General features: G+C 40.2%; 1 protein-coding gene across 3 annotated transcripts in view; it reads left to right on the top strand.

The window, feature by feature from the left end:
- Positions 1-21,244, top strand: part of LOC140212508 (leukocyte elastase inhibitor-like) — an 80,057-nt gene extending 58,813 nt beyond the window's left edge. For all 3 annotated transcript variants that reach the window (XM_072283390.1, XM_072283388.1, XM_072283389.1), the window contains 5 exons: positions 7,801-7,938; positions 9,656-9,773; positions 10,437-10,579; positions 14,313-14,468; positions 19,824-21,244. In XM_072283390.1, coding sequence (XP_072139491.1) covers positions 7,801-7,938; positions 9,656-9,773; positions 10,437-10,579; positions 14,313-14,468; positions 19,824-20,228 — 960 coding nt within the window. In that variant the 3' untranslated portion in view covers positions 20,229-21,244. The remainder of the gene's footprint in view (positions 1-7,800; positions 7,939-9,655; positions 9,774-10,436; positions 10,580-14,312; positions 14,469-19,823) is intronic.
- The last annotated feature ends 2,102 nt before the right edge of the window (positions 21,245-23,346 follow it).

Below are 23,346 nucleotides of genomic sequence, written 5' to 3'. Positions count from 1 at the left end.
TGCTAGCTCCTCACAACATCAATTAATTCATCTTTAAAATATTTAATCTATTTCCACCTTAACTATTTCTGACAATTTGACCTCCACTGCCCTCTGGGATAGAGAATTTCTAAGGTTTGCTGCCCTCTGTTTGTCTTACTACAGAAAACAAAAATGTTGGACACCATTAAAATCCTCTCCTTTGTACCTAAGATACCTCTGAAATAAACATAAAATTTCCCTATAATGTTCCTAAAACATCAACATAGATAAGGATACACATTAAAGTGTTTTAAATACCTGAAAGTAAATTATATTAGCTAACAGTTTACTTCCATTGAACCTCGTAAGCAACAGCTGGCAGGGAATCAATTGACAGATGTGTCCTGGAAGTTCAACACTTTGCCATATGACTAGAGGATATGACTCTTTTACCAATCAAGGACTCACCAATCTCTGCCTTAACCACACTCTCTTGGCCTCCAAACCCTCTGTACAATCATTTCCTCTAGCTGAAGAAATTCCTCTTCATCTCAGACTTACAAGGATGTCCCTTTATTCAGTGATTGTGCCATCAGATCCTACTCTCTCTAACTAATGGAAGTATTCTCTCCATGTCGACTGTATCCCAGCCTCTCATCCAGTAAGTTTCAATGAGATCCCACTTCATCCTTAGCCCAGAGACATCAAGCACTCCTCATTTGTTAAGCCTTAAATTACTGGGATCATTCTTGTGAACCTCCTCTGGACCCTCTCTAGGCCCAGCACAATCCTGTCTTAGATCCATGACCCAAAATCGCTCAGCATATTCCAAATGCAGTCTGACCAGTGCCTGAAAGGGACTTGGTGATACATCATTTCAGCAAGCTGGAAAGCAAAAAAAAACACTGCCAGAGAGATAAAACTCAGCCTTTGAGGACATAATGGGTGCAGTGGATAGAGGGGAACAGGTGGATGTCATATACTTGGATTTCCAGAAGGTATTCGATAAGGTGCCGCACAAGAATCTTATAAATAAGATACGGATGCATGGAGTTGGAAGAAGTGTATTGGCATGGATAGTGGATTGGTTAACTAATAGAAGGCAGAGAGTTGGTATAAATGGGTGCTTCTCTGGTTGGCAGTCGGTGGTGAGTGGAGTGCCACAGGGGTCGGTGCTGGGCCCACAGCTGTTTACCTTTTACATAGATGATTTGGAAGAGGGAACTGAGTGTAGCATAGCCAAATTTGCTGATGACACTAAACTGAGTGGAAAAACAAATTGTACAGAGGATGTGGAGAGTCTGCAGAGGGATATAGAAAGGTTAAGTGAGTGGGCCAAGGTCTGGCAGATGGAATACAACGTTGGTTAATGCGAGATCATCCACTTTGGAAGGAATAATAGAAAAACAGATTATTAATAGAAGAGCAAATGGTGAAAGATTGCAGCATGCTGTTGTGCAGAGGGACTTGGGAGTGCTTGTTCATGAATTGCAAAAAGTTGGCTTATAGGTACAACAGGTTATTAAGAAGGCAAATGGAATGTTGGCCTTTATTGCTAGAGGAATTGAATTCAAGAGTAGGGTGGTCATGCTGCAACTATACAGGGTACTGGTGAGACCGCACTTGGAGTACTGTGTGGAGTTCTGGTCTCCATACTTGAGGAAGGGTATGTACTGGCTTTGGAGGCAGTGCAGAGGAGGTTCACCAGGTTGATTCCAGGGATGAAGGGGTTAACCTGTGAAGAGAGATTGACTAAATTCTATTATGTTTCTTTGATTTACTAAGTAGGAAAATGAATCTCATGGTTGTATATTGTGAAATATATGTACTTTGATAATAAATTTACTTTGAACTTTGAAATTAGAGCAGGCACATCCTGTTTGTAATTAACTCAAAGAGTGATGCTGTTCTATTTCATACATGCAATGATATTATCAATGCCTCCAGAGCAGGTTTCTGACATACCAACCTGAAACTGAAGATTCAGTCACATTTAGAACAGGAAGTATGTGAAGTACAGATTTGGAAATTACACTTGAATTAAAGTATACCAGTTGGAATCTTGATTTCACTGCCCTGCTTAGATACTGGAATGTTGTCTTTTCATAGCTGGATCAGAATATGTGCACTAGATGCTACAATCAATGGCTCCAATTGTTGCGGTGGAGCTGTATGAGCACGGTGTGAGTCAGTTTCCTAACATGTAGACCCATCAACCAAACACTGTTGTTCAGCTCTTCCACTGCAATGAAAAGAGCTCTCTTAAAAAAACTACCCAATTTCATCTCACTTTGCAACACCTAGCTCTGCACCATTGTAGTCGACAGTTCTTCAATTACACTAAAATATATTGATGGCTATGTCTCTACCCCATCAGACAAAGAGCTTCAGACCCCACTCACCCTCTGAGAAAAATATATTATTCCTCCTCTCTAACCCTTCTACCAATTTCTTTGTTTCCCTTCTTTTGAGCACCTTGCTAAAAGGAATAAATCGATCCTCTTTACTGTGTCTAGCTTTGATCTTCCTCAGCCTCCACCGTTCCGAAGTAAACAGCCCAGCTCTTCCATTCTTTCTTCACTGCTGCAAGTGTCCCATCATGGTAACATTTCTACAGATCTACTCCACATGCCTGCCAGTGCGATCACTATTTCATTGCAATAGTACTTCCAGGGCATCGGCAAGTTGACAGTGCCTGGAGGTTTATGGCAGGGAGTTTCTCCCATTTGCTGCCTGCTGTCAGTGACTCGGGAGTCGATCGACTCGGGGACCTTTGAGACTTTATTTACCGTGCCCATGGTTTGTTCTTCATCAAATTATGGTATTGCTTTGCACTGCTGTAACTATATGTTATAATTATGTGGATCTGTCAGTGTTAGTCTTTCGTTTGTCCTGTTTTCTGTGATATCACTCCGGAGAAACATTGTATCATTTCCAAATGACAATAAAAGAGGACTGAGTGTTCTCATAATCTAATATAGTGAACAGAAATTCACACTGCACCTAATCCGTTCAAACTTTTCTAGCATAACCGTCTTGCCTTTGTAGTCTCTACCTTAGAAAATAAAGCTTGCTTTTTCAGTCATCATACTGATCTGTCTTACTACCTTTATTCAAACATACCTCCACACCAATCAATATTACAGAAATTATTACAGCATGTGTTTATTCATTCATTATGTGCCATGTCATATGACATAGACGATCATGGTTTTTCCATGGCCATGACTGTTCTTAGCAAATTTTTCTGTAGAAGTGGTTTGCCATTGCCGCCTTTTTGGCAGTGCCTTATAAGACGGGTGACCCTAGCCATTATCAGTACTCTTCAGAGGTTGTCTGCCTAGTGTTAGTGGTGGCATAACCAGGACTTGTGATGTGCACCAGCTGCTCATATGACCATCCACCAGCTGCTCCCATGAATTTGTGTGACCCTGACTGGGGTAGCTGAGCAGGTGCTACACCTTGCCCAAGGGTAACCTACAGGCTAGCAGAGGAAAAGAGCACCTCAGACCTGCTTTGATAGAGATGTATCTCCACCCCACCACCCTAATGGAGAGATGCCTCAGTTAATTTTGGTATTTGTTCCAATTTGGGAAAACTCTTCTTCACTGGAGCACTGTAATTCCAGTAGTGTATATATTAATTGATCATAGAGTCCTAGAGCATGGAATCAGGCCACTTGGTCCATTATATCCACCTTGAGCCTTCCCACCTGACACTGCGTTAGTCCTGGCTTCCAGCACTTGGCCATAGCCTTGGAAGCCGAGGCTATTGAAATGTTTGTCTAGGCAGTTTTAAATGTCATCAACTCTCCTTCCATCAGGGAGTGTGTCCAGATACTCACCACTCTCAGTAAAAGAAAAATGCCTCCGGATCCCCTCTAAATTTATCACCTCTTTTCTTAAATCTGTGTTTTCTAGTTTTACCTGCCTTTGATATGAGGAATAGTTTACTGCAGTCTCTCCCATCTTTACCCCTCAAAATTTTATATACAGTACTGTGCAAAAGTCCTAGGCACATGTAAGAAATTTCTGTAAAGTGACAATGCTTTCAAAATAATGAAATGAAGTTTGTAAATATCAGAAAATTACTATAAAGATCAGTAAACAGTAAAAAAAAACTAAATCAAATCAATATTTGGTGTGATCCCCCTTTGCCTTTAAAGCTGATCAATTCTCTTAGGTACTCTGTCACGCAGTTTTATCAGAAAAATCAGCTGGTAGATTGTTCTGAGCACCTTGGAGAATCTCTCAGTTCCTCTGCAGACTTTGGCTGCCTTGCTTGCTTCTTTCTCTCCAGGTATTTCCAGGCAACCTCAATGATGTTGAGATCAGGGCTCTGTGGAGACCATACCATCTGAAATCATAGAAAAAAATCTAAGATGCCTCAGACTTTTGTGCAGTATTGTACACCAATCACGTCCCTTATTAACATCCTCTACCCTAGGGAAAACAGATCCATCCTCTCCGGTCTCCCCTCATAATGGAAACACGAGTAACATCCTGGTAAATCTCCTCCAGCACTATCAGATCTTACATTGCTGACACCAGAGCTACATGGAATACTCCAGATGATGTTCGACTAGCATTTTACCAAGATGGAGTACCTCTCTTGTATTCTGTGCCTGAACTAATAAAGGCCGGTATCCCATTTGCCTCTTAACTACAGTATATTACTTACCTGTGCTCCCGCCTTCAAGGTTCCCTTGGTGCTTCCCAAGACCCTACCATTCATGGTATATATCTTATCTTCATTAGTACTACTGAAATGTATTACCTCACATTTATCTGGATTCATCTCCATCTGCCATTTCTTAGCACATTTCAAGACAACATCAATTTCACCACATCATTGATATCATCCTCTATCTCCACACTACCAGCAGCTCTCCTTGAGTTTTGTGTCATTTTGAACTTGCTGGTACTGCCCCCTACTCCCACATCCAAATCACTTAAGCATATTAAAAACAGCAATGGTCCTTGGACTGATCCCTATAAAACACCACTAGTCGCAGGCATGCCATCACAAAATGCAGGAGGAACTCTGGAGGTCAGGGAGTATCTGTGGAAAAGAATAAACAGATGATGTTTTGGGCTGAGACCCTTCTTCAGGACTGAGAGGGAAAGGGGAGATGCCTGATTTAAAAGATGGGGGGTGAGGGGAAAGAAGCTAGCTGGAAGGTGATAGATGAAGCCAGATTAGTGGGAAAAGTCAAGGGCTGGAGAGGAAAGAATCTATCGCCCTGTGTCTCTTACAGTTAAGCCAACATAGGGTTCAAAATTGCTTGTCGTTGGTGATGGCCTGGAGCACTGCTGAAGCCTAGCAGTATAAAATTGGATCAGTATCAGAATCAGAATCAGGTTTATTATCACCAGCATGTGACGTGAAATTTGTTAGCTTGTCGGAGCAGTGCTGTGAGGATAATCAAGGACATGACCCACGCAGCCAACACACTTTTCGTCCTTCTTCCCTCCGGGAGAAGGCTCAGGAGCTTGAAGACTCCTACGGCCAGATTCGGGAACAGCTTCTTTCCAACTGTGATAAGACTGCTGAACGTATCCTGACCTGGATCTGGGCCGTACCCTCCAAATATCCAGACCTGCCTCTCGGTTTTTTTGCACTACCTTACTTTCCCTTTTCTATTTTCTATTTATGATTTATAATTTAAATTTTTATATTTACTATCATTTTGTACTCCAGGAAGCACGAAGCACAGAATCAAATATCGCTGTGATAATTGTAGGCTCTAGTATCAATTGTTTGGCGACAATAAAGTTCAGTGCTATACATAATATAGAAGAAAAAAACAAAATAAATAAATAAATAAATAAACCATTTACTGTATATGTATATTGACTAGATTAAAAATCATGCAAAAAACCAAAATACTATATATTAAAAAAGTGAGGTAGTGTCCAAGCGTTCAATATCCATTTAGGAATTGGATGGCAGAGGGGAAGAAGCTGTTCCTGAATTGCTGAGTGTGTGCCTTCAGGCTTCTGTATCTCCTACCTGATGGTAACAGTGAGAAAAGGGCATGCCCTGGGTGCTGGAGGTCCTTAATAATGGACGCTGCCTTTCTGAGACACCACTCCTTTAAGATGTCCTGGGTACTTTGTAGGCTAGTACCCAAGATGGAGCCAACTAAATTTACAACTTACTGAAGCTTCTTTCGGACCTGTTCAGTAGCCCACCCCCATACCAGACAGTGATGCAGCTTGTCAAAATGCTCTCCATGGTACATCTATAGAAGTTTTTGAGTGTATTTGTTGACATACCAAATCTCTTCGAACTCCTAATGAAGTATAGCAGCTGTCTTGCCTTCTTGATAACTGCATCAATATGTTGGAATAATGGTATTAAATGCTGAGCTATAGTTGCTGAACAGCATCCTGACATAGGTGTTTGTGTTGTCCAGGTGTCTAAAGCCATGTGGAGAGCCATTGAGATTGCATCTGCCATTGACCTATTGAGGCGATAAGCAAATTGCAATGGGTCCAGGTCCTTGCTGAGGCAGGAGTTCAGTCTAGTCATGACCAATCTCTCAAAGCATTTCATCACTCAGATGTGAGTGCTACTGAGCGATAGTCATTAAGGCAGCTCACTAATTTTCTTAGGCACCGGTATAATTATTGTATTTTTGAAGTACGTGGGAACTTCTGCCTGTAGCAGTGAGAGGCTGAAAATGTCCTTGAATACTCCCGCCAGTTGGTTGGCGCAGGTTTCCAGAGCCTTACCAGGTACTCCATTGGGATCCTCCGCCTTGTGAGGGTTCACTCTCTTTCAAGATGTCTGAACATCGGCTCTAAGTCAGAGTTCACGGGGTCATCAGGTGCAGCAGAGATTTTCACGGTTGTAGTTGTATTCTCCCTTTCAAAGCGGGCATAGAAGGCATTGAGTTCATCTGGTAGTGAAGCATCACTGCCATTCATGCTATTGGGTTTCACTTTGTAAGAAGTAATGCCCTGCAAATCCTGCCAAAGTTGTCATGCATCCAATGTCACCTCCAACCTCATCAAAATTGTCCTCTTCACCCTCGAAATCGCCCTTCGCAAATCATACCTGGTTTTCTGGTACAGGCTTGGGTTGCCAGACTTGAATGCCACAGATCTAGCATTCAGCAGACAATGTACCTCCTGGGTCATCCACGGCTTTGAATTTGGGAATGTACAATAAGTCTTTGTAGGCACACACTCATCCACACAGGTTTTGATTGATCTTATTCTCATAAAAAGAAGGAAAAGTGGAAAAGTGGAATAATGAGAATTTGATGGTTGGTTGAAAAATCACTTGTTGATAATAATCAATTTGTACTGTTCTCCTTGTGTATGAAGTAGGAAGTACACAATTCAGCAGTAAGCCAAACTCCATTCCATTGAAAACGGGGGTCTGGAGATAGTGTCCAAGCTGCAGGTGCATTGTTTGGGCAGCACTCACATTTACAATTGAATGACAGAAAACCCGAAAATTACCAAACATATTTAATATAGCAAACTTAAGATGATTAAGTCACATATTCATAAGAAATTAAGAATATATGAAGCCAGACTTACATGTAAAATATCCAAAAATTATACATGTAAATGAAGTTTTAAAAAATGCAAGAAGGTTAATATCATTAAGCATTGCTTAAATTACCAGGGTTGATCAAACACTATACTGAAAATCAGGAATAAACTTTTACATAATATTAACACAAATTATTGCACAGATAATGTTCTCTTTCACATCAATTCATATGTACAGTTCTCAAAAATCATTGGCATGGTTTCCTTTATTGATAACTGGATTACAAAATGCACTTTGATTCCATTAATGAATGTTTACCTCATCCTTTAGGTGCTTGGTTTTGATGAAGTCAAAGATGTCCACTCTGAATTTCAGAAACTGCAAGCTGATTTCATCAACCCTAAAGCAAATTATGTCTTGAAGACAGCAAATCGCCTCTATGGGGAGAAGACCTACAGCTTCCTTACAGTTATGTTCAAAAACATTGGTGTTAATAAGAACTTAACCTTTTCAATCTTTGAAAGTGATTTTGCTACATGGTTATATGTTGACAAAAGTGTTTGATACTATTTGAAGCATATATGCTAATTGTTGAGATTCACCAATCACATGTACGAACATCTTCCTTGCAATAAGATTTTGTAGGTTTGGTCCTTATTTATAAACGAGTATATTGACAGACACCTACACATCCAAATGGACATTATTTCAACCTTATTTAGACCATCAGATTAATTCCAGCTCCCAGCATAGCAATCCGATCAGTCCCATTTCAGTCTCCGAATCTCTGGTACACTTCAGCTTAGTCTCTTGCATTAGGCCCATCATTTCCCTTGGTTCTAACCCCCCCCCCCAACCTCCCATTTACCTACACTTGTGGGTAACTTACAGTTGTCTGTTAACTTGCCAGCACATTTTTGGCATCCTGAAAGAAACCAGAATTCCTAGGAGAAACCCATCATGGACTATTTTTGAATTTTCTGCAAATAAACTAGATGGGATGCTAAATATTAGAACTTTAATGAAGTTAGCAAATAATCAAGAATTTTTACTCTATACCATATAATAGAGGCATCCGTTAGTCTTGCGAGATCATGCATCTGCGCCTGGAAAGTCTTCACTCTCCAGGGCGCAGGCCTGGGCAAGGTTGTATGGAAGACCAGCAGTTGCCCATGCTGCAAGTCTCCCCTCTCCACGACACTGATGTTGTCCAAGGGAAGGGCATTAGGACCCATACAGCTTGGCACCAGTGTCGTCGCAGAGCAATGTGTGATTAAGTGCCTTGCTCAAAGACACAACACACTGCCTCAGCTGGGGCTCAAACTCACGACCTTCAGATCGCTAGTGGAATGCCTTAACCACTTGGCTACGTGCCCACACCTATATATATATAAATATAATTTATATATTATGGTATAATATATAAATATTATACCATATTCAATATTTATAAATCACAGATACAGTAAACATCACTGTATGCTTAAGATTATTTGGTAAACAGACCAATCCTCCATGTTTTATCATATTTCCTTGGTGGGGAGAGATAGAGCAGGGTCTACAGAGTAAGATTCCATTTGGAAGCCTAGGGGAAAGCAGGAGCAGAAGAATAGCAAACTTTAAGAAGCAACCATATTTACTCTTCTTCCAACTAGGATTTCTATGGCAAGGAGCTGGATACTACAAGAACACTGCCTGCATAGCACCATGCCAAACCTAAATAGGGTCCATTTATTTAGAAAGTTTTCACATCTAGTTTTTTTCATCTAGCCACTCCAAAAAAATTTTTTTGTCACACCTTACAGTTAAGAATTTTGAAGTTAACCATGTAAGAGATGAAAATTTTTCATAAAGCCAATGAGGTGAAAGCAATGCACCTGTTGGTTTCATACATCTATTTAAAAGGCAGAAGGAGTGGACTAATTAAAGACATACAGTATTCATACATTTAAGCAAAGTATTTCAATCTGCAGTTCAGCAACTGGTGAGTATTTATACCCTGATTGTTTACTTTAATTGTTTTTTTCACTCACTCATGGTCATTGAGTCAGTTGAGTGTGGAATTATCCAATTAACCTCATTTCATCTTGGAATAGCATTGTTGATAATATATAGCCAGATTTCAAAGAGATTATTTCAAGCCCTACCCACTGATTGTTTTGATCTGCTCCCTATAACCCTTCAGGAGTTTCTTGAGGCTTCTGGAAAATATTATCAGGCAGGGCTGAGTGCTGTTGACTTTGTCAATGCAGCAGAGGAAGTTATAAAAGAGATCAACTCTTGGATTGAAGAACAGACAGCAGGTGAGTAATGCTGAATAATTCTTTCCAGGAATTCACACAGAAAACATTCCCCTGCAGCCATCCAGCCTTCAGACTGAGAGATATTTCCCAACGCCAAAAGGCAAACATATCAGAGTAAGTATGGTACTAATCAGCCAATTGTCCCAATTGTGAAATGCATTGGTGGGGACCTCATTTTAAAAGGTTATATTGTTGGGAAGTGTGAACCTTTAAATTGTGTCCACATCTCATGTATTTCTCACACCTCCACTCTTGCCCCTTTTTCACATGGGCAGAGGAAGAACAGAGTCTCCCAGGTTCTTGCCTTCCATCTCACCCAGCTTCTACATTCACAAATCATGCTAAACAATTGTTATCAGCTCCAACAAAATTCACAACCAGACACATAGTCCTACCCTCTTAATGAATGGTTCCAGACCTGAAACATTAGCCATTTCTCTTTCCACAGCTATTGTCTATTTATCTATTTGGATTTCCACCATCTGGAAGATGTTTTTCTTTTCCTTTAAAGTCAAGTTATATTTTGGAAACTTAAAAGATCTCTTTTGTATCTGCTAAACCTCTGATTCATAACTTTTTGTGACTGTTGCTATTCATCAGCTATTTCCTTGTAATTTCACGTTTGATCTATTCATGTAAGTGGGCATTTTGTTTTCTCTTCAGGAAAAATCAAGAATATATTTCCGTCAAAAAGCCTGGGCTCTTCCACAAAGCTTGTCCTTGTGAATGCCATTTATTTTAAGGGAACCTGGAAGGAGCAATTTGATAAGGGAAGCACATACACTGGAAAATTCAAATTAAATGAGGTAATGAGGGAAAAGTTAAACAATGATAACTATTGCTTCATCTACTATTTCATTAACAAAGAATTGAAATTTCAGCAGAGTGTCACTCTCCAGCTAAATATACAGAATCATTTCATGCCTTTCATTGTATTAATTTGGGCATTATTTTTCACAGAGCTCATTGTTCTGTTTAAAAACAGTTGTCACTCTACCTGCTATAAAGTGTCTGCTTGCTTTAGTAAGAAAAATGGTAACAACTATGCCTACTACTGTATACTTCTCTGCCCTTTTTTCTGTACTGTTTCTTCTCTTTTAACTATTTTCTATCCCTCCTGGTAAATTGCACACAACCCAACATACTTAATTTTACACACTAGCTTCTTTGTGCGTATCTTCAAAAAAGGCTATCTGAAAATAGAAATGTAACCAATTCACTGGTTCTTTCTTAATCTTTCCCTGAAGTAAACTAGGGAAAACTTATGAAGAACGATTTCCCTTTCATTAGCACCACATTGTCTTTGTTTAATCCTGATGATATTTTGAAGTGCCCTGTTATCATATCCTGCAGAATGTATTTCCTCTGCAACTGATGTCTGGCCATTTAGGTCTGTAGTCCTGTTTTCATGCTCCCTCCATTTTAATACAATGGAGTTACATGAGTCACCCTTCAATTTTGTAGGAATTTAGTATTATTTAATATTATTAATAATAACTAATATCATGTTTATTGCATTTTTTTATATTTGCTATTTTTTTCTTTTGCACATTGGTGGTTTATCAGACTTCGTGTGTAGTTTTCATTGATTCAATTGTAAATCTTTGTTCAACTGTGAATGCCTGCAAGAAAATGAATCTCAGAGACGCATATGGTGACATATATGTACTTTGATAATAAATTTACTTAGAACTTTGAACAGTTGCATAATTTATAGAATTTTGGAAGATGACAATCAACACATCCACTATTTCTATTGTTCCCTCATTTAGTATTCTAAGAGTCAGATTAAAATTGTGCTAGGAATGTATTGGATTCCAGTCCCTTTGATTTCTCAAGTAATATTACTTCAGTTTTGCTCTGTTATTGGGCTCTTGGTTCTCCATCAATATCAAACCAAAATATTTGTTTAATTCGTCCACTATTACTTAAATTCAAATTTCAAATTCAATTCAATTTTATTGTCATAGGCAAGCATACATAGGATGTGAATGTAATGAAATTTAGCTCCATGCAGCAACAGCACAGTACGAGAATGACAAACTTAAGTTAACATGAACTTAGATTAACATGACTTATACATAACTTAAATGACAAAATAAACAAAATGCTACTCCTGTTTCTGACAGTAAGGAATCACTATTTTTGTACATTTACCTATTGGTTTCTTTTTACGTACTTGTTGAGGCTCTGTAGTCCACTTTTAAATTCCTTGCAAGTTTACTCTCGTACACAATTTTCCTTACCTTAATCAAATTTTTGGTCCTTTTTTATTTCTACATTCTAAACTGTTCTCATTCCTCAGACCAGATACATATATTGACCATTTTACATTCCTTCACTTTGTATCTAATGCTGAACTTAACTTCTGTAATAACCCATAACTGGGTTACTTTTCCATTTGCTTACTTCTCCAGAAAGATGGGTACATCTTTTTCAAGCCCTGCATGTGCTCTTCATGTTTTAGCCATTGTTTACCCACTAAGATGCCTCTTAATGAGGCCCCCAATCTATCATAGGCAACTCACTCCTCATACCATTACAGTTTCCCTTGTTTAAATTGAGGTTTCTGATTGAACTTCTTAATTTTTCAGCAATGCCTCCACCATGATTATTCTAAACCCTGGTGGTCAACAAGGCTGCATCTTCAGCCTCCTACTCTACTCCCTATACACTCATGACAGCTTAATGAAAGACTCCAGACGTTCTCTCTTCGCCCCTCTCCCATTGTGCAGAATATACAAAAGCATGAAAGCACGTTATCTCCGGACTCAAGGACACCTTCTAACCCATTGTTATCAGACTCTTGTTTAATAAGATGGACTCCTGGCCTCACATTCTACCTCATTATTGACTTACACTTTATTGATTTATGAACATTTGGAGAGGCATAATATGATTAGGAATAGTCAGCATGGCTTTGTCAAAGGCAGGTCGTGCCTTACGAGCATGACTGAATTTTTTGAGGATGTGACTAAACACCTTGATGAAGGTAGAGCAGTAGATGAAGTGTATATGGATTTCAGCAAGGCATTTGATAAGGTATATTGAGAAATTAAGGAGGCATGCAAGGCATATTGAGAAATTAAGGAGGCATGCAAGGCATATTGAGAAATTAAGGAGGCATGGGACCCAAGGGAAAATTGCTTTGTGGATCCAGAACTGGCTTGCCCACAGAAGGCAAAGAGCGGTTGTAGATGGGTCATATTCTGTATGGAGGCCGGTGACCAGTGGTGTGCCTTAGGGGTCTGTTCTGGGACACCTACTCTTTGTGATTTTTATAAATGACCTGGATGAGGAAGTGGAGGGATGGGTTAGTAAATTTACTGATGACACAAAGGTTGGGGGTGTTGTGGATAGTGTGGAGGGCTGTCAAGTTACAGAGGGAAATTGATAGGATGCAAAACTGGGCTGAGAAGTGGCAGATGGAGTTCAACCCATCTGTGAGGTGGTTCATTTTGGTAGGTCAAATATGATGGCAGAATATCGTATTAATGTTAAGACTCTTGGCAATGTGGAGGATCAGAGAGATCTTGGGGTCTGAATCCATAGGACACTCAAAGCTGCTGCTCAGGTTGGCTCTGTGGTTAAGAAAGCATATGGTGCATTGGCCTTGATCAATCGTGGGATTGAGTTTAGGAGCTGAGAGGTAATGTTGCAGCTCTATAGGACCCTGGTCAGACCCCTCTTGGAGTACTGTGCTCAGTTCTGATCGCCTCACCACAGGAAGGCTGTGAAAACCATAGAAAGGGTGCAGAAGAGATTTACAAGGATGTTGCCTGGCTTAGGGACCGTGCGTTATGAGAATAGGCTGAGTGAACTTAGCCTTTTCTCCTTGGAGTGACGGAGGATGAGAGGTGACCTGATAGAGGTGTATAAGATAATGAGAGGCATTGATTGTGTAGATAGTTAGAGGCTTTTTCCCAGGGCTGAAATGGCTAGCATGAGAGGGCGCAGTTTTAAGGTGCTTGGAAGTGGGTACAGAGGAGATGTCAAGTTTTTTTACACAGACAGTGGTGAATGCATGGAATGTGCTGCCGGCGATGGTGGTGGAGATGGATATGATAGGGTCCTTTAAGAGACTCCTGGATAGGTACATGGAGCTTAGAAAGGTAGAGGGCTATGGGTAACCCTGGGTAATTTCTAAGGTAAAGACATGTTCGTCACAGTGTTGGGGGCCGAAGGGCCTGTGCTGTGCTGTAGGTTTTCTATGTTCCTATGGTTATCTGTACTGCACTTGTTTGGTAGCTTTTGCACTTTATTCTACGTTTTCATTGCTTTACCTTATTCTACCTCAATGTACTGTGTAATGATTTGATCTATATAAAACATGCAAGAAAAGCTTTTCACTATATATCGGTTTAAATGACAATTATGTACCAATACCTGTCAGATTTTGGAACTTGTTCACGTGCACGTAATTGTGTGAAAGATGGTAACATCCTGAAATGTGTGTGTGGAAAATTCAGACAGTATTTCTTGTTTACCTGATCATGTGTGCTCCCTGACTTTGCTAATAATGTCTAATTTTACATGTAGAATCAAGTGAAAAATGTGGAAATGATGTGTCAAACCGAGTATTTTAGTTACATTCACATCCATGAATCTGCAGTCAAGATAATTGAACTCCCCTATCTTCAGGATAAGCTCAGCATGGTCATTCTATTGCCAGATGATGTCAATGGACTCGAAAATGTAAGTTGGACAGTATAATGTGAAATGTTATTTCAAGTTAGCAGTTCAAAAATGAATTCAGCAGTCTTCCAAAAATAGACTCACACAATTAACATAAGAATTCTCATTTTGTATTTTATGATCAAGCTAAAGTTGGGTTTGGCTAAGTTCTCCACATGGAAAAATGAAGCAAAGTTGCTAGTTTGAACTGTTTTAATGAGTACACTCAACACTAGCCAACAACATGCACTTGGGTTGGAGAAGTTTGCTTTGCAGCTTTAATCAGTTATATTCTGGCAAAAGTCAAATGGACAATATTTAAGCTAAAGATATCTATGGAATTTCCATAAATGGGACTATTCATAAGATCTCCCTTTATGCTGACAATCTCTTAGTTTGTTTCGAATCCTGAAGAATCCATTCCTAGTTTATTGAAATTATTAAATGAATTTGGAAAGTTTTTGGGATATAAACTAAAAAGTGAATTATTTCCTCTAAATTATTCTGCTTCTATATATGATGACATTCCTTTTAAAGTTACGGACTCTTTTGAATATTTATGTATTATGATCACTAAAAATCACCGAGACCTTTATAGAGTTAATTTGGTTCCTTTAGTGGATGTTATGAAGCAATTGTTTTGTAGATGGAATCCACTTACACTTTCATTAGCTGGCCAAATTCATGCAGTTAAAATGATGACTTTACCAACATTTTTATATGTATTTCAAAATATTTCTTTTTTTTAAAGTAAGAAATTTTTTGATTAGGTTGATTCTATTATTTCATCTTTTGTTTGGAATAATAAAAGACCAAAAATTGGAAAATATCATTTACAAAAATTTGAAAAGGATGGAGGTCTTGCTCTGCCTAATTTAAGAATGTACTATTGGGCTGTTAATATACATTATATGTGTTCCTGGTTGTATTGGGCTGATAAAAATGTAACGACCATCTTGGGCTGATTTGGAATTGAAAGCTGTGAAACAATTTTACTTAACCTCGTTATTAGGAGTTTCTTTACCTATACAACTGGCCAAAATTTCTAATCTAAATTTATATCCTATGATTAAGCAGTCATTACGAATTTGGTACCAGTTTCGTAATTTTTTTTAATCTCAAAAAATTTAACCTTCTTAGTTTAATTTATCTTATTTATTTATTTAAACTTTCATTAAGTGATCCTACCTTCTTTCTTTGGAGGAATAAAGGAGTCTATTCCTTCATGGATCTGTTCCTAGAAGGCCGATTGATGTCTTTTGAGAAATTAGTAACTAAATACTCTCTCTCGTACTCACAATTCTTGCAATATCTTCAGGTCAGACATTTCTTACAAGAATATTTAAGCCGTTTTCCATATATACAGGATTCTGACCTGTTAGACGTTATTTTGAAAATGAACCCTTTAGTGAAAGGTTTTATTGGGGAAATTTATACTGTTACAACAGTACAAATACCCTTCACTTAAGATTAAGCAAGATTGGGAAAGGGAACTTAACATGACCTTGATAACAGAGGATTTGTTGCGAATTTTTAAGTGGGTTAACTCTTCTTCGATTTGTGCCAGTCACTCTTTAATTCAATTTAAAATTGTACATAGGTTGCTATTTGACAAAGGAGAGACTGTCTAAAATATTTCCTAAAGTTGGTAGTCAGCGTGATAGATGTAAAACCGAGACAGGTACATTGACACATATGTTTTGGTTGTGTTCTGTATTGAAACATTTTTGGAAATCTATTTTCTCTACAATTTCTAAAGCTTTAAAAATTAATTTACAACCTAATAAATTGACAGTTTTGTTTGGTATAATCCCTCAATATATTCATAGTATTTCTATATCAGACCAACATGTAATTGCATTTGTTACATTATTGGCCAGAAGGGCGATTTTGTTGAAATGGAAAGATGCCTCTGCTCCCACTTTGATGCAATGGTTCTCTCAGGTGATGTTATGACTTAGTTTGGAGAAAATCAGAAGTCAAACTTTTGATCCTCGATTTGACTTTGAGAAAAGGTGGGGTTCTTTTGCCCGTTACTCAATGTATCAAAGAATGCAGACATGGTCAAGAGGGTCAGTTGTTGTTTAGACCAAATATCAGAATGGGAAAGAAATGTGATCTAAGTGACTTTGACCATAGACTGCAAACAACAGGAATTCTGCAGATGCTGGAAGTTCAAGCAACACACATCAAAGTTGCTGGTGAACGCAGCAGGCCAGGCAGCATCTCTAGGAAAAGGTACAGTCGACGTTTCAGGCCGAGACCCTTTGTCAGGACTAACTGAAGGAAGAGTTAGTGAGAGATTTGAAAGTGGGAGGGGAAGGGGGAGATCCAAAATGATAGGAGAAGACAGGATGGGGAGGGATAGAGCCAAAAGCTGGACAGGTGATTGGCAAAGGGGATATGAGAGGATCATCGGACAGGAGGCCCAGGGAGAAAGACAAGGTGGGGGGGGAACCCAGAGGATGGGCACGGGGTATAGTCAGAGGAACAGAGGGAGAAAAAGGAGAATGAGAGAAAGAATGTGTGTATAAAAATAAATAACGGATGGGGTACGAGGGGGAGGTGGGGCATTAGCGGAAGTTAGAGAAGTCAATGTTCATGCCATCAGGTTGGAGGCTACCCAGACGGAATATAAGGTGTTGTTCCTCCAACCTGAGTGTGGCTTCATCTTGACAGTAGAGGAGGCCGTGAATAGAAATGTCAGAATGGGAATGGGATGTGGAATTAAAATGTGTGGCCACTGGGAGATCCTGCTTTCTCTGGCGGACAGAGCGTAGGTGTTCAGCAAAGCGGTCTCCCAGTCTGCGTCGGGTTTCGCCAATATATAGAAGGCCTCATCGGGAGCACCAGACGCAGTATATCACCCCAGCCGACTCACAGGTGAAGTGTCGCCTCACCTGGAAGGACTGTCTGGGGCCCTGAATGGTGGTAAGGGAGGAAGTGTGAGGGCATGTGTAGCACTTGTTCTGCTTACAAGGATAAGTGCCAGGAGGGAGATCAGTGGGGAGGGATGGGGGGACGAATGGACAAGGGAATTGCGTAGGGAGCGATCCCTGCGGAAAGCAGAGAGGGGGGGAGGGAAAGATGTGCTTAATGATGGGATCCTGTTGGAGGGGGCGGAAGTTACGGAGAATAATATGTTGGACCCGGAGGCTGGTGGGGTGGTAGGTGAGGACCAGGGGAACCCTATTCCTAGTGGGGTGGTGGGAGGATGGAGTGAGAGCAGATGTGCATGAAATGGGGGAGATGCGTTTGAGCGCAGAGTTGATGGTGGAGGAAGGGAAGCCCCTTTCTTTAAAAAAGGACATCTCCCTCGTCCTGGAATGAAAAGCCTCATCCTGAGAGCAGATGCGGCGGAGACGGAGGAATTGTGAGAAGGGGATGGCATTTTTGCAAGAGACAGGGTGAGAAGAGGAATAGTCCAGATAGCTGTGAGAGTCAGTAGGCTTATAGTAGATATCAGTGGACATCAGTAGACATCGTTATCCTTGTAAGCGGAACAAATGCTACACATGCCCTTACACTTCCTCCCTTACCACCATTCAGGGCCCCAGACAGTCCTTCCAGGTGAGGCGACACTTCACCTGTGAGTCGGCTGGGGTGATATACTGCGTCCGGTGCTCCCAATGTGGCCTACTATATATTGGCAAGACCCGACGCAGACTGGGAGACCGCTTTGCTGAACACCTACACTCTGTCCGCCGGAGAAAGCAGGATCTCCCAGTGGCCACACATTTTAATTCCACATCCCATTCCCATTCTGACATTTCTATCCACAGCCTCCTCTACTGTCAAGATGAAGCCACACTCAGGTTGGAGGAACAACACCTTATATTCCGTCTGGGTAGCCTCCAACCTGATGGCATGAACATTGACTTCTCTAACTTCCGCTAATGCCCCACCTCCCCCTCGTACCCCATCCGTTATTTATTTTTATACACACATTCTTTCTCTCATTCTCCTTTTTCTCCCTCTGTCCCTCTGACTATACCCCTTGCCCATCCTCTGGGTCCCCCCCCCCCCGTCTTTCTCCCTGGGCCTCCTGTCCCATGATCCTCTCATATCCCCTTTGCCAATCACCTGTCCAGCTCTTGGCTCTATCCCTCCCCCTCCTGTCTTCTCCTATCATTTTGGATCTCCCCCTCCCCCTCCCACTTTCAAATCTCTTACTAACCCTTCCTTCAGTTAGTCCTGACGAAGGGTCTTGGCCTGAACCGTCGACTGTACCTCTTCCTAGAGTTGCTGCCTGGCCTGCTGCGTTCACCAGCAACTTTGATGTGTGTTGCTTGACCAAAGACTGATTGTTGGCGCCCAGTTTAGGTTGTTTGATTATCTCAAAAGCCACTGATCTCCTGGGATTTTAATGCACAATAGTCTCTAGAGTTTAAAGAGAAAAAAAAAACCAAAAAATCCAGCAAGCAACCGTTCTGTGGTCCAAAATACCTTGGTTGTGAGAGGGTCAGAGGAGAATGGCCAGAGTGGTTCAAGCTGACGGGAAGGCAACACTAATTCAGATGGCTACATGTTACAACAGTGGCCCTGTAGAAGAGCATCTCTGCACACACAACACGTCGACCCTTGACGTGGATGGGCTATATCAGCAGAAAACCACAAGGATAAACTCAATGGTCACTTTATTAGGTACAGGAGGTTTCGAATATAATTAATTAATAATTTCCTTCTGCTTGCATATTTCTACAAACTTGTTTGAAATCTGTTCCATGGGGAAAGGTAAAGTCTTAACTAGGCTGTTGCTAATGCTGATTCAACTGCCGCACTCTCTGGTGGTCATAAGCAAATTATCTCTAAAGTTTCAGTAAGCTAACTGAATACGTAATCTGCTGCCAATATATAACCTGCTGAGTCCATGGATTTTCATATTTTTCCTGCTTTAATTGCTTTATGAATGTACTTCATGGGCTGACTATATCTTTTAAAGTCACAGAATAACAGACATAATATCCTGACATTATTTGTTTATTTTTGAGATACTGTACAGCACAGAATAGGCGCTTTTGGCCCAGGAACCCCCAGCAATACCGATTTAACCCTGATCTAATCACGAGACAATTTACAATTACCTGTTAACCTACCCATTACATCTTTGGGCTGTGGAATAAATCTAGAGGGCCTGGAGAAAATCCACGCACTCCATGGGGTTGACATACAGAGACTCCTTATAGAGGACATCAGGACTGAACTCGAAACTCCAAAACCCCAAGCTGTAATAGCATTGTGCTAAACGTTACGCTACTGTGGTGCTGACTTTGCATCACTTGGAATTACTGTAATTGATTTAAAATTCTTTATTAATTTAGTTAATTTAATAACTTTGACAATTTAATGCTAACTTCATTTTCTGTTTATTCTTAGCTTCAACGTAGTTTCACTCTTGATTGTCTGAAAACTTGGACCAACCCAAAAAACATGTACCATACAAAGGTTAATGTCACTCTGCCCAAATTCAAGCTGGAGGAAAACTATGATCTGACATCAATCCTCTCCCAAATGGGGATGGAAGATGCTTTTGGTATAGGGAAAGCCAATTTCTCTGGAATGAGCAACAGTAATGATCTTTCTTTGTCAAAAGTCATTCATCAGTCCTTTGTAGAAGTTAATGAGGAAGGCACAGAAGCAGCTGCTGCCACAGTAATTGGCCTTTTGGAATGTGCAATGGGAACCATAGAAGAATTTAAGGCTGATCATCCATTCCTGTTCTTCATACGTCACCAAAAGACACAGACCATCTTGTTTTATGGGAGGCTCAGTAATCCTTAAATAAAGTGCCTTGTAACCTACATATCTTCAAATCAATTGGCTAATGTCTACAACAGCAAGTTTGACAGTGTGATCATGAAACCTTTTTTCAAAATAACCTAAGGGATTTCCTGGGGATTTACTAGAATGAAATTTATTGGTAGTTGAAAAATGGCGTGGAACTTAGTATAATTTATGCCTTGATTATTATAACATTCATTATATTTTTACGTTATATTCTTGCATTGTCTTTTTAACTTGAGTGAAGTGAATGGAAATTATGTGCTTCAAGTCCTTAAGTAAAACAAGAGGCACATGTAAAGGAGAGGAGCTTGTCTGATGTAAAAAAATTTATCACCATTAGGCCATAAAAGTTATTTTTTGATATTCCTAAAGAATGATAGAAGGTGACAAATGTAATAAGATGTTGGATAATGGAATTCAAACTTTTAATGATCTTTGCATCTCGTTCATCAGGACTCTTGACAAATTTTAATTTGGCCATTTGGAGACAGACCTTCCCCCTCGTCCAATAAAGCCCTTTGCTTTCTTGTTGAAATTTTCACTTGTTCATCCAAAGGTTTATCTCAGACTTTGAACAGTTTGCAAATAACTTCCAGATTAAAATTTGATCTTTGTCTACCAGTTTATATGCATTCCCCTCATCCTTTCTGCTTAAAGCTTAAAATTTACATTAATATTTTCTATTCTGTTATCTAAATGGTGAAGTTTTTTGACACTGTGTTTCTAGGTTAAAATTTGGTAAGGCAAAGTAATATCATTATCCAGTGCATGTTAATCATACTAACATAACTTAACTAAATACATTGTGGGAGGGTTGATAGATGGTAGAGGATCCAGCTATGGTGATGATTTTAATGTCAAAACCTTCCTGCTATGGGCATTGCTTTTGGATAAGCTGTAATTTTTATTAACCACAATTGTCTACTTTAGTTTGCTACAGAAATAATTGTTCATGTCTCTCAAATGAGCTATATTTGAATTTCTAACCGTTGTCAATAAAAGCCATTAAGCACCCTGTGCTGCAAAAAAATAGTTTTGAGCGATTTCTCAATTCACTGCTGGGTGTTCTAAGCTTCTTCTAAACCAAGTTAATGTGTTGGTTGGTTTTTCAGTCAGACATTCCTCTCTCATTGGAGAAAGTGGAGATAATGCCACAGGTATAAGAAAATTAATGTTTTAAGAGGAAGTTGTTTATGTTACAACTACCTCACAGACTGGCAATATGTTTGGGTGGCCTCCAGCCTGGTGGCATGAACCTTGATTTCTCTAGCTTCCGGTAATTTCTTCCCCCTCTCCTTCTGTCTTTTTCATTTCCCCATTCTGGTTCCCCCTCCTACTCCTTCTCATTTCCTCACCTGCCTATCATTTCCTTCTGGTGACCCTCCTCCTTCCCCTTTCTCCATTAATCCACTCTCCTCTCCTGTCAGATTCCTTCTTCTTTGGTCCTTTATCTTTTTCACCTATCACCTTCCCACTTCATTCCCACCCCACTCACCTACCTTCCCCCTTACCTGGGCTTCACTTGTCACCTTGCAGTTTGTACTCTTTCCTCTTCCCCCACCTTATTTTGTCTTCTTACCCCATCCTTTCCAGTCCTGATGAAGGATCTTGGCCCCCAGTGTTGACTCCTTATTACTTTCTATAGTTGCTGCCTGATCTGCTGATCTCCTCCAGTATGTTGTGTGTTGTTGTGGATTTCCAACATCTGCAATATCTCTTGTGTTTATGATATGCATTATGATTGTGGAAGAGGAGAGTATAGACACCAATAAATATCAGTGAGGAAGGGGAAGACTATAGAAATGGACACTCATGCATAAATGGAAATAATTCACATGGAGTCTGGTGTTTACCCTCAGAACAACTTCTTGTTTGTTAGAAGTTGACTTTGACAGGGTCCTCTATCCAAAGTTTCCATCATTCTTGTGCCATTTCATATCTACATTTTTCCCATTTACCCCTCCATGCTCTGTGTATAAATATAGTAAAACTTGTTGCAGCATCGAGCTTTTGTGCCTGTGTGCTACATAAGTCATCAAGCTTGAACGTATTGTGTGCTACATAAATTTTGTGTAGTTTCAAATTTATCTTGTATATACAATGGCAAGCTTCTGTTCTGGAGTTTATGGGACAGTTACTGGGCTGATAAAGAAGAATGGATTTATATAATTCACTTTAGACTGAAACGTGTTGCTTGGGTTGGCTTGACCCAGTTCCAGATACAGTAGCCCTGTCAGGTACAAACCGTGTAGAGTCCCACTTTGTCTCTCTCCTACAGAGCCATCTTCTACTGCAGTGCTACACAGCAATTTCACTGTTCTCCATTACACCATTACTTTTCTTTCCCACATAAACATAGCACAATACAGGCTCTTCGGCCCAAAATTCTGTGCCGAACATGTACTTACTTTAGAAATTACCTTGGGTTACCCAAAGCCATCTATTTTTCTAAGATCCATGTACCTATCCAGGAGACTCTTAAAAGACCGTTTTGTATCCGCCTCCACCACCGTCACCAGCAGCCTGTTCCACACACTCACCACTCTCTGCGTTTAAAAAAAACTTACCTTTGACATCTCCTCTGTACCTACTTCCAAGCACCTTAAAACTGTGCCCTCTCGTGTTAGCCATTTCAGCCCTGGGAAAAAGCCTCTGACTATTCACAGGATCAACGCCTCTCATCATCTTATAAACTTCTGTCAGGTCACCGCTCATCTTCCGTTGCTCCAAGGAGAAAAGGCCAAGTTCACTCAATCTATTCTCATAGGGCATGCTCCCCAATCCACGCAACATCCTTGTAAATCCTCTCTGCACCCTTTCTATAGTTTCCACAACCTTTCTGTAGTGAGGTGACCAGAACTGAGCACAGTACTCCAAGTGGGGCCTGACCAGGGTTCTATATAGCTGCAAAATTACCTCTCGACTCTTGAACTCAATCCCATGGTTGATGAAACCCAATACACCATATGCCTTCTTAACTACACAGTCAATCTGTGCAGCAGCTTTGAGTGTCCAATGGACTCGGACCCCAAGATCTCTCTGATCCTCCACACTGCCTAGAGTCTTACCATTAATACTATATTCTGCCAGCCCTCCACACTATCCACAACACTCC

Source organism: Mobula birostris, chromosome 19 (assembly GCF_030028105.1).
Source record: "Mobula birostris isolate sMobBir1 chromosome 19, sMobBir1.hap1, whole genome shotgun sequence".
Classification (NCBI taxonomy): Eukaryota; Metazoa; Chordata; class Chondrichthyes; order Myliobatiformes; family Myliobatidae; genus Mobula; species Mobula birostris.
The sequence above is the reverse complement of the archived record's forward strand: the minus strand, read 5'-3'. Positions and strand labels throughout refer to the sequence as shown.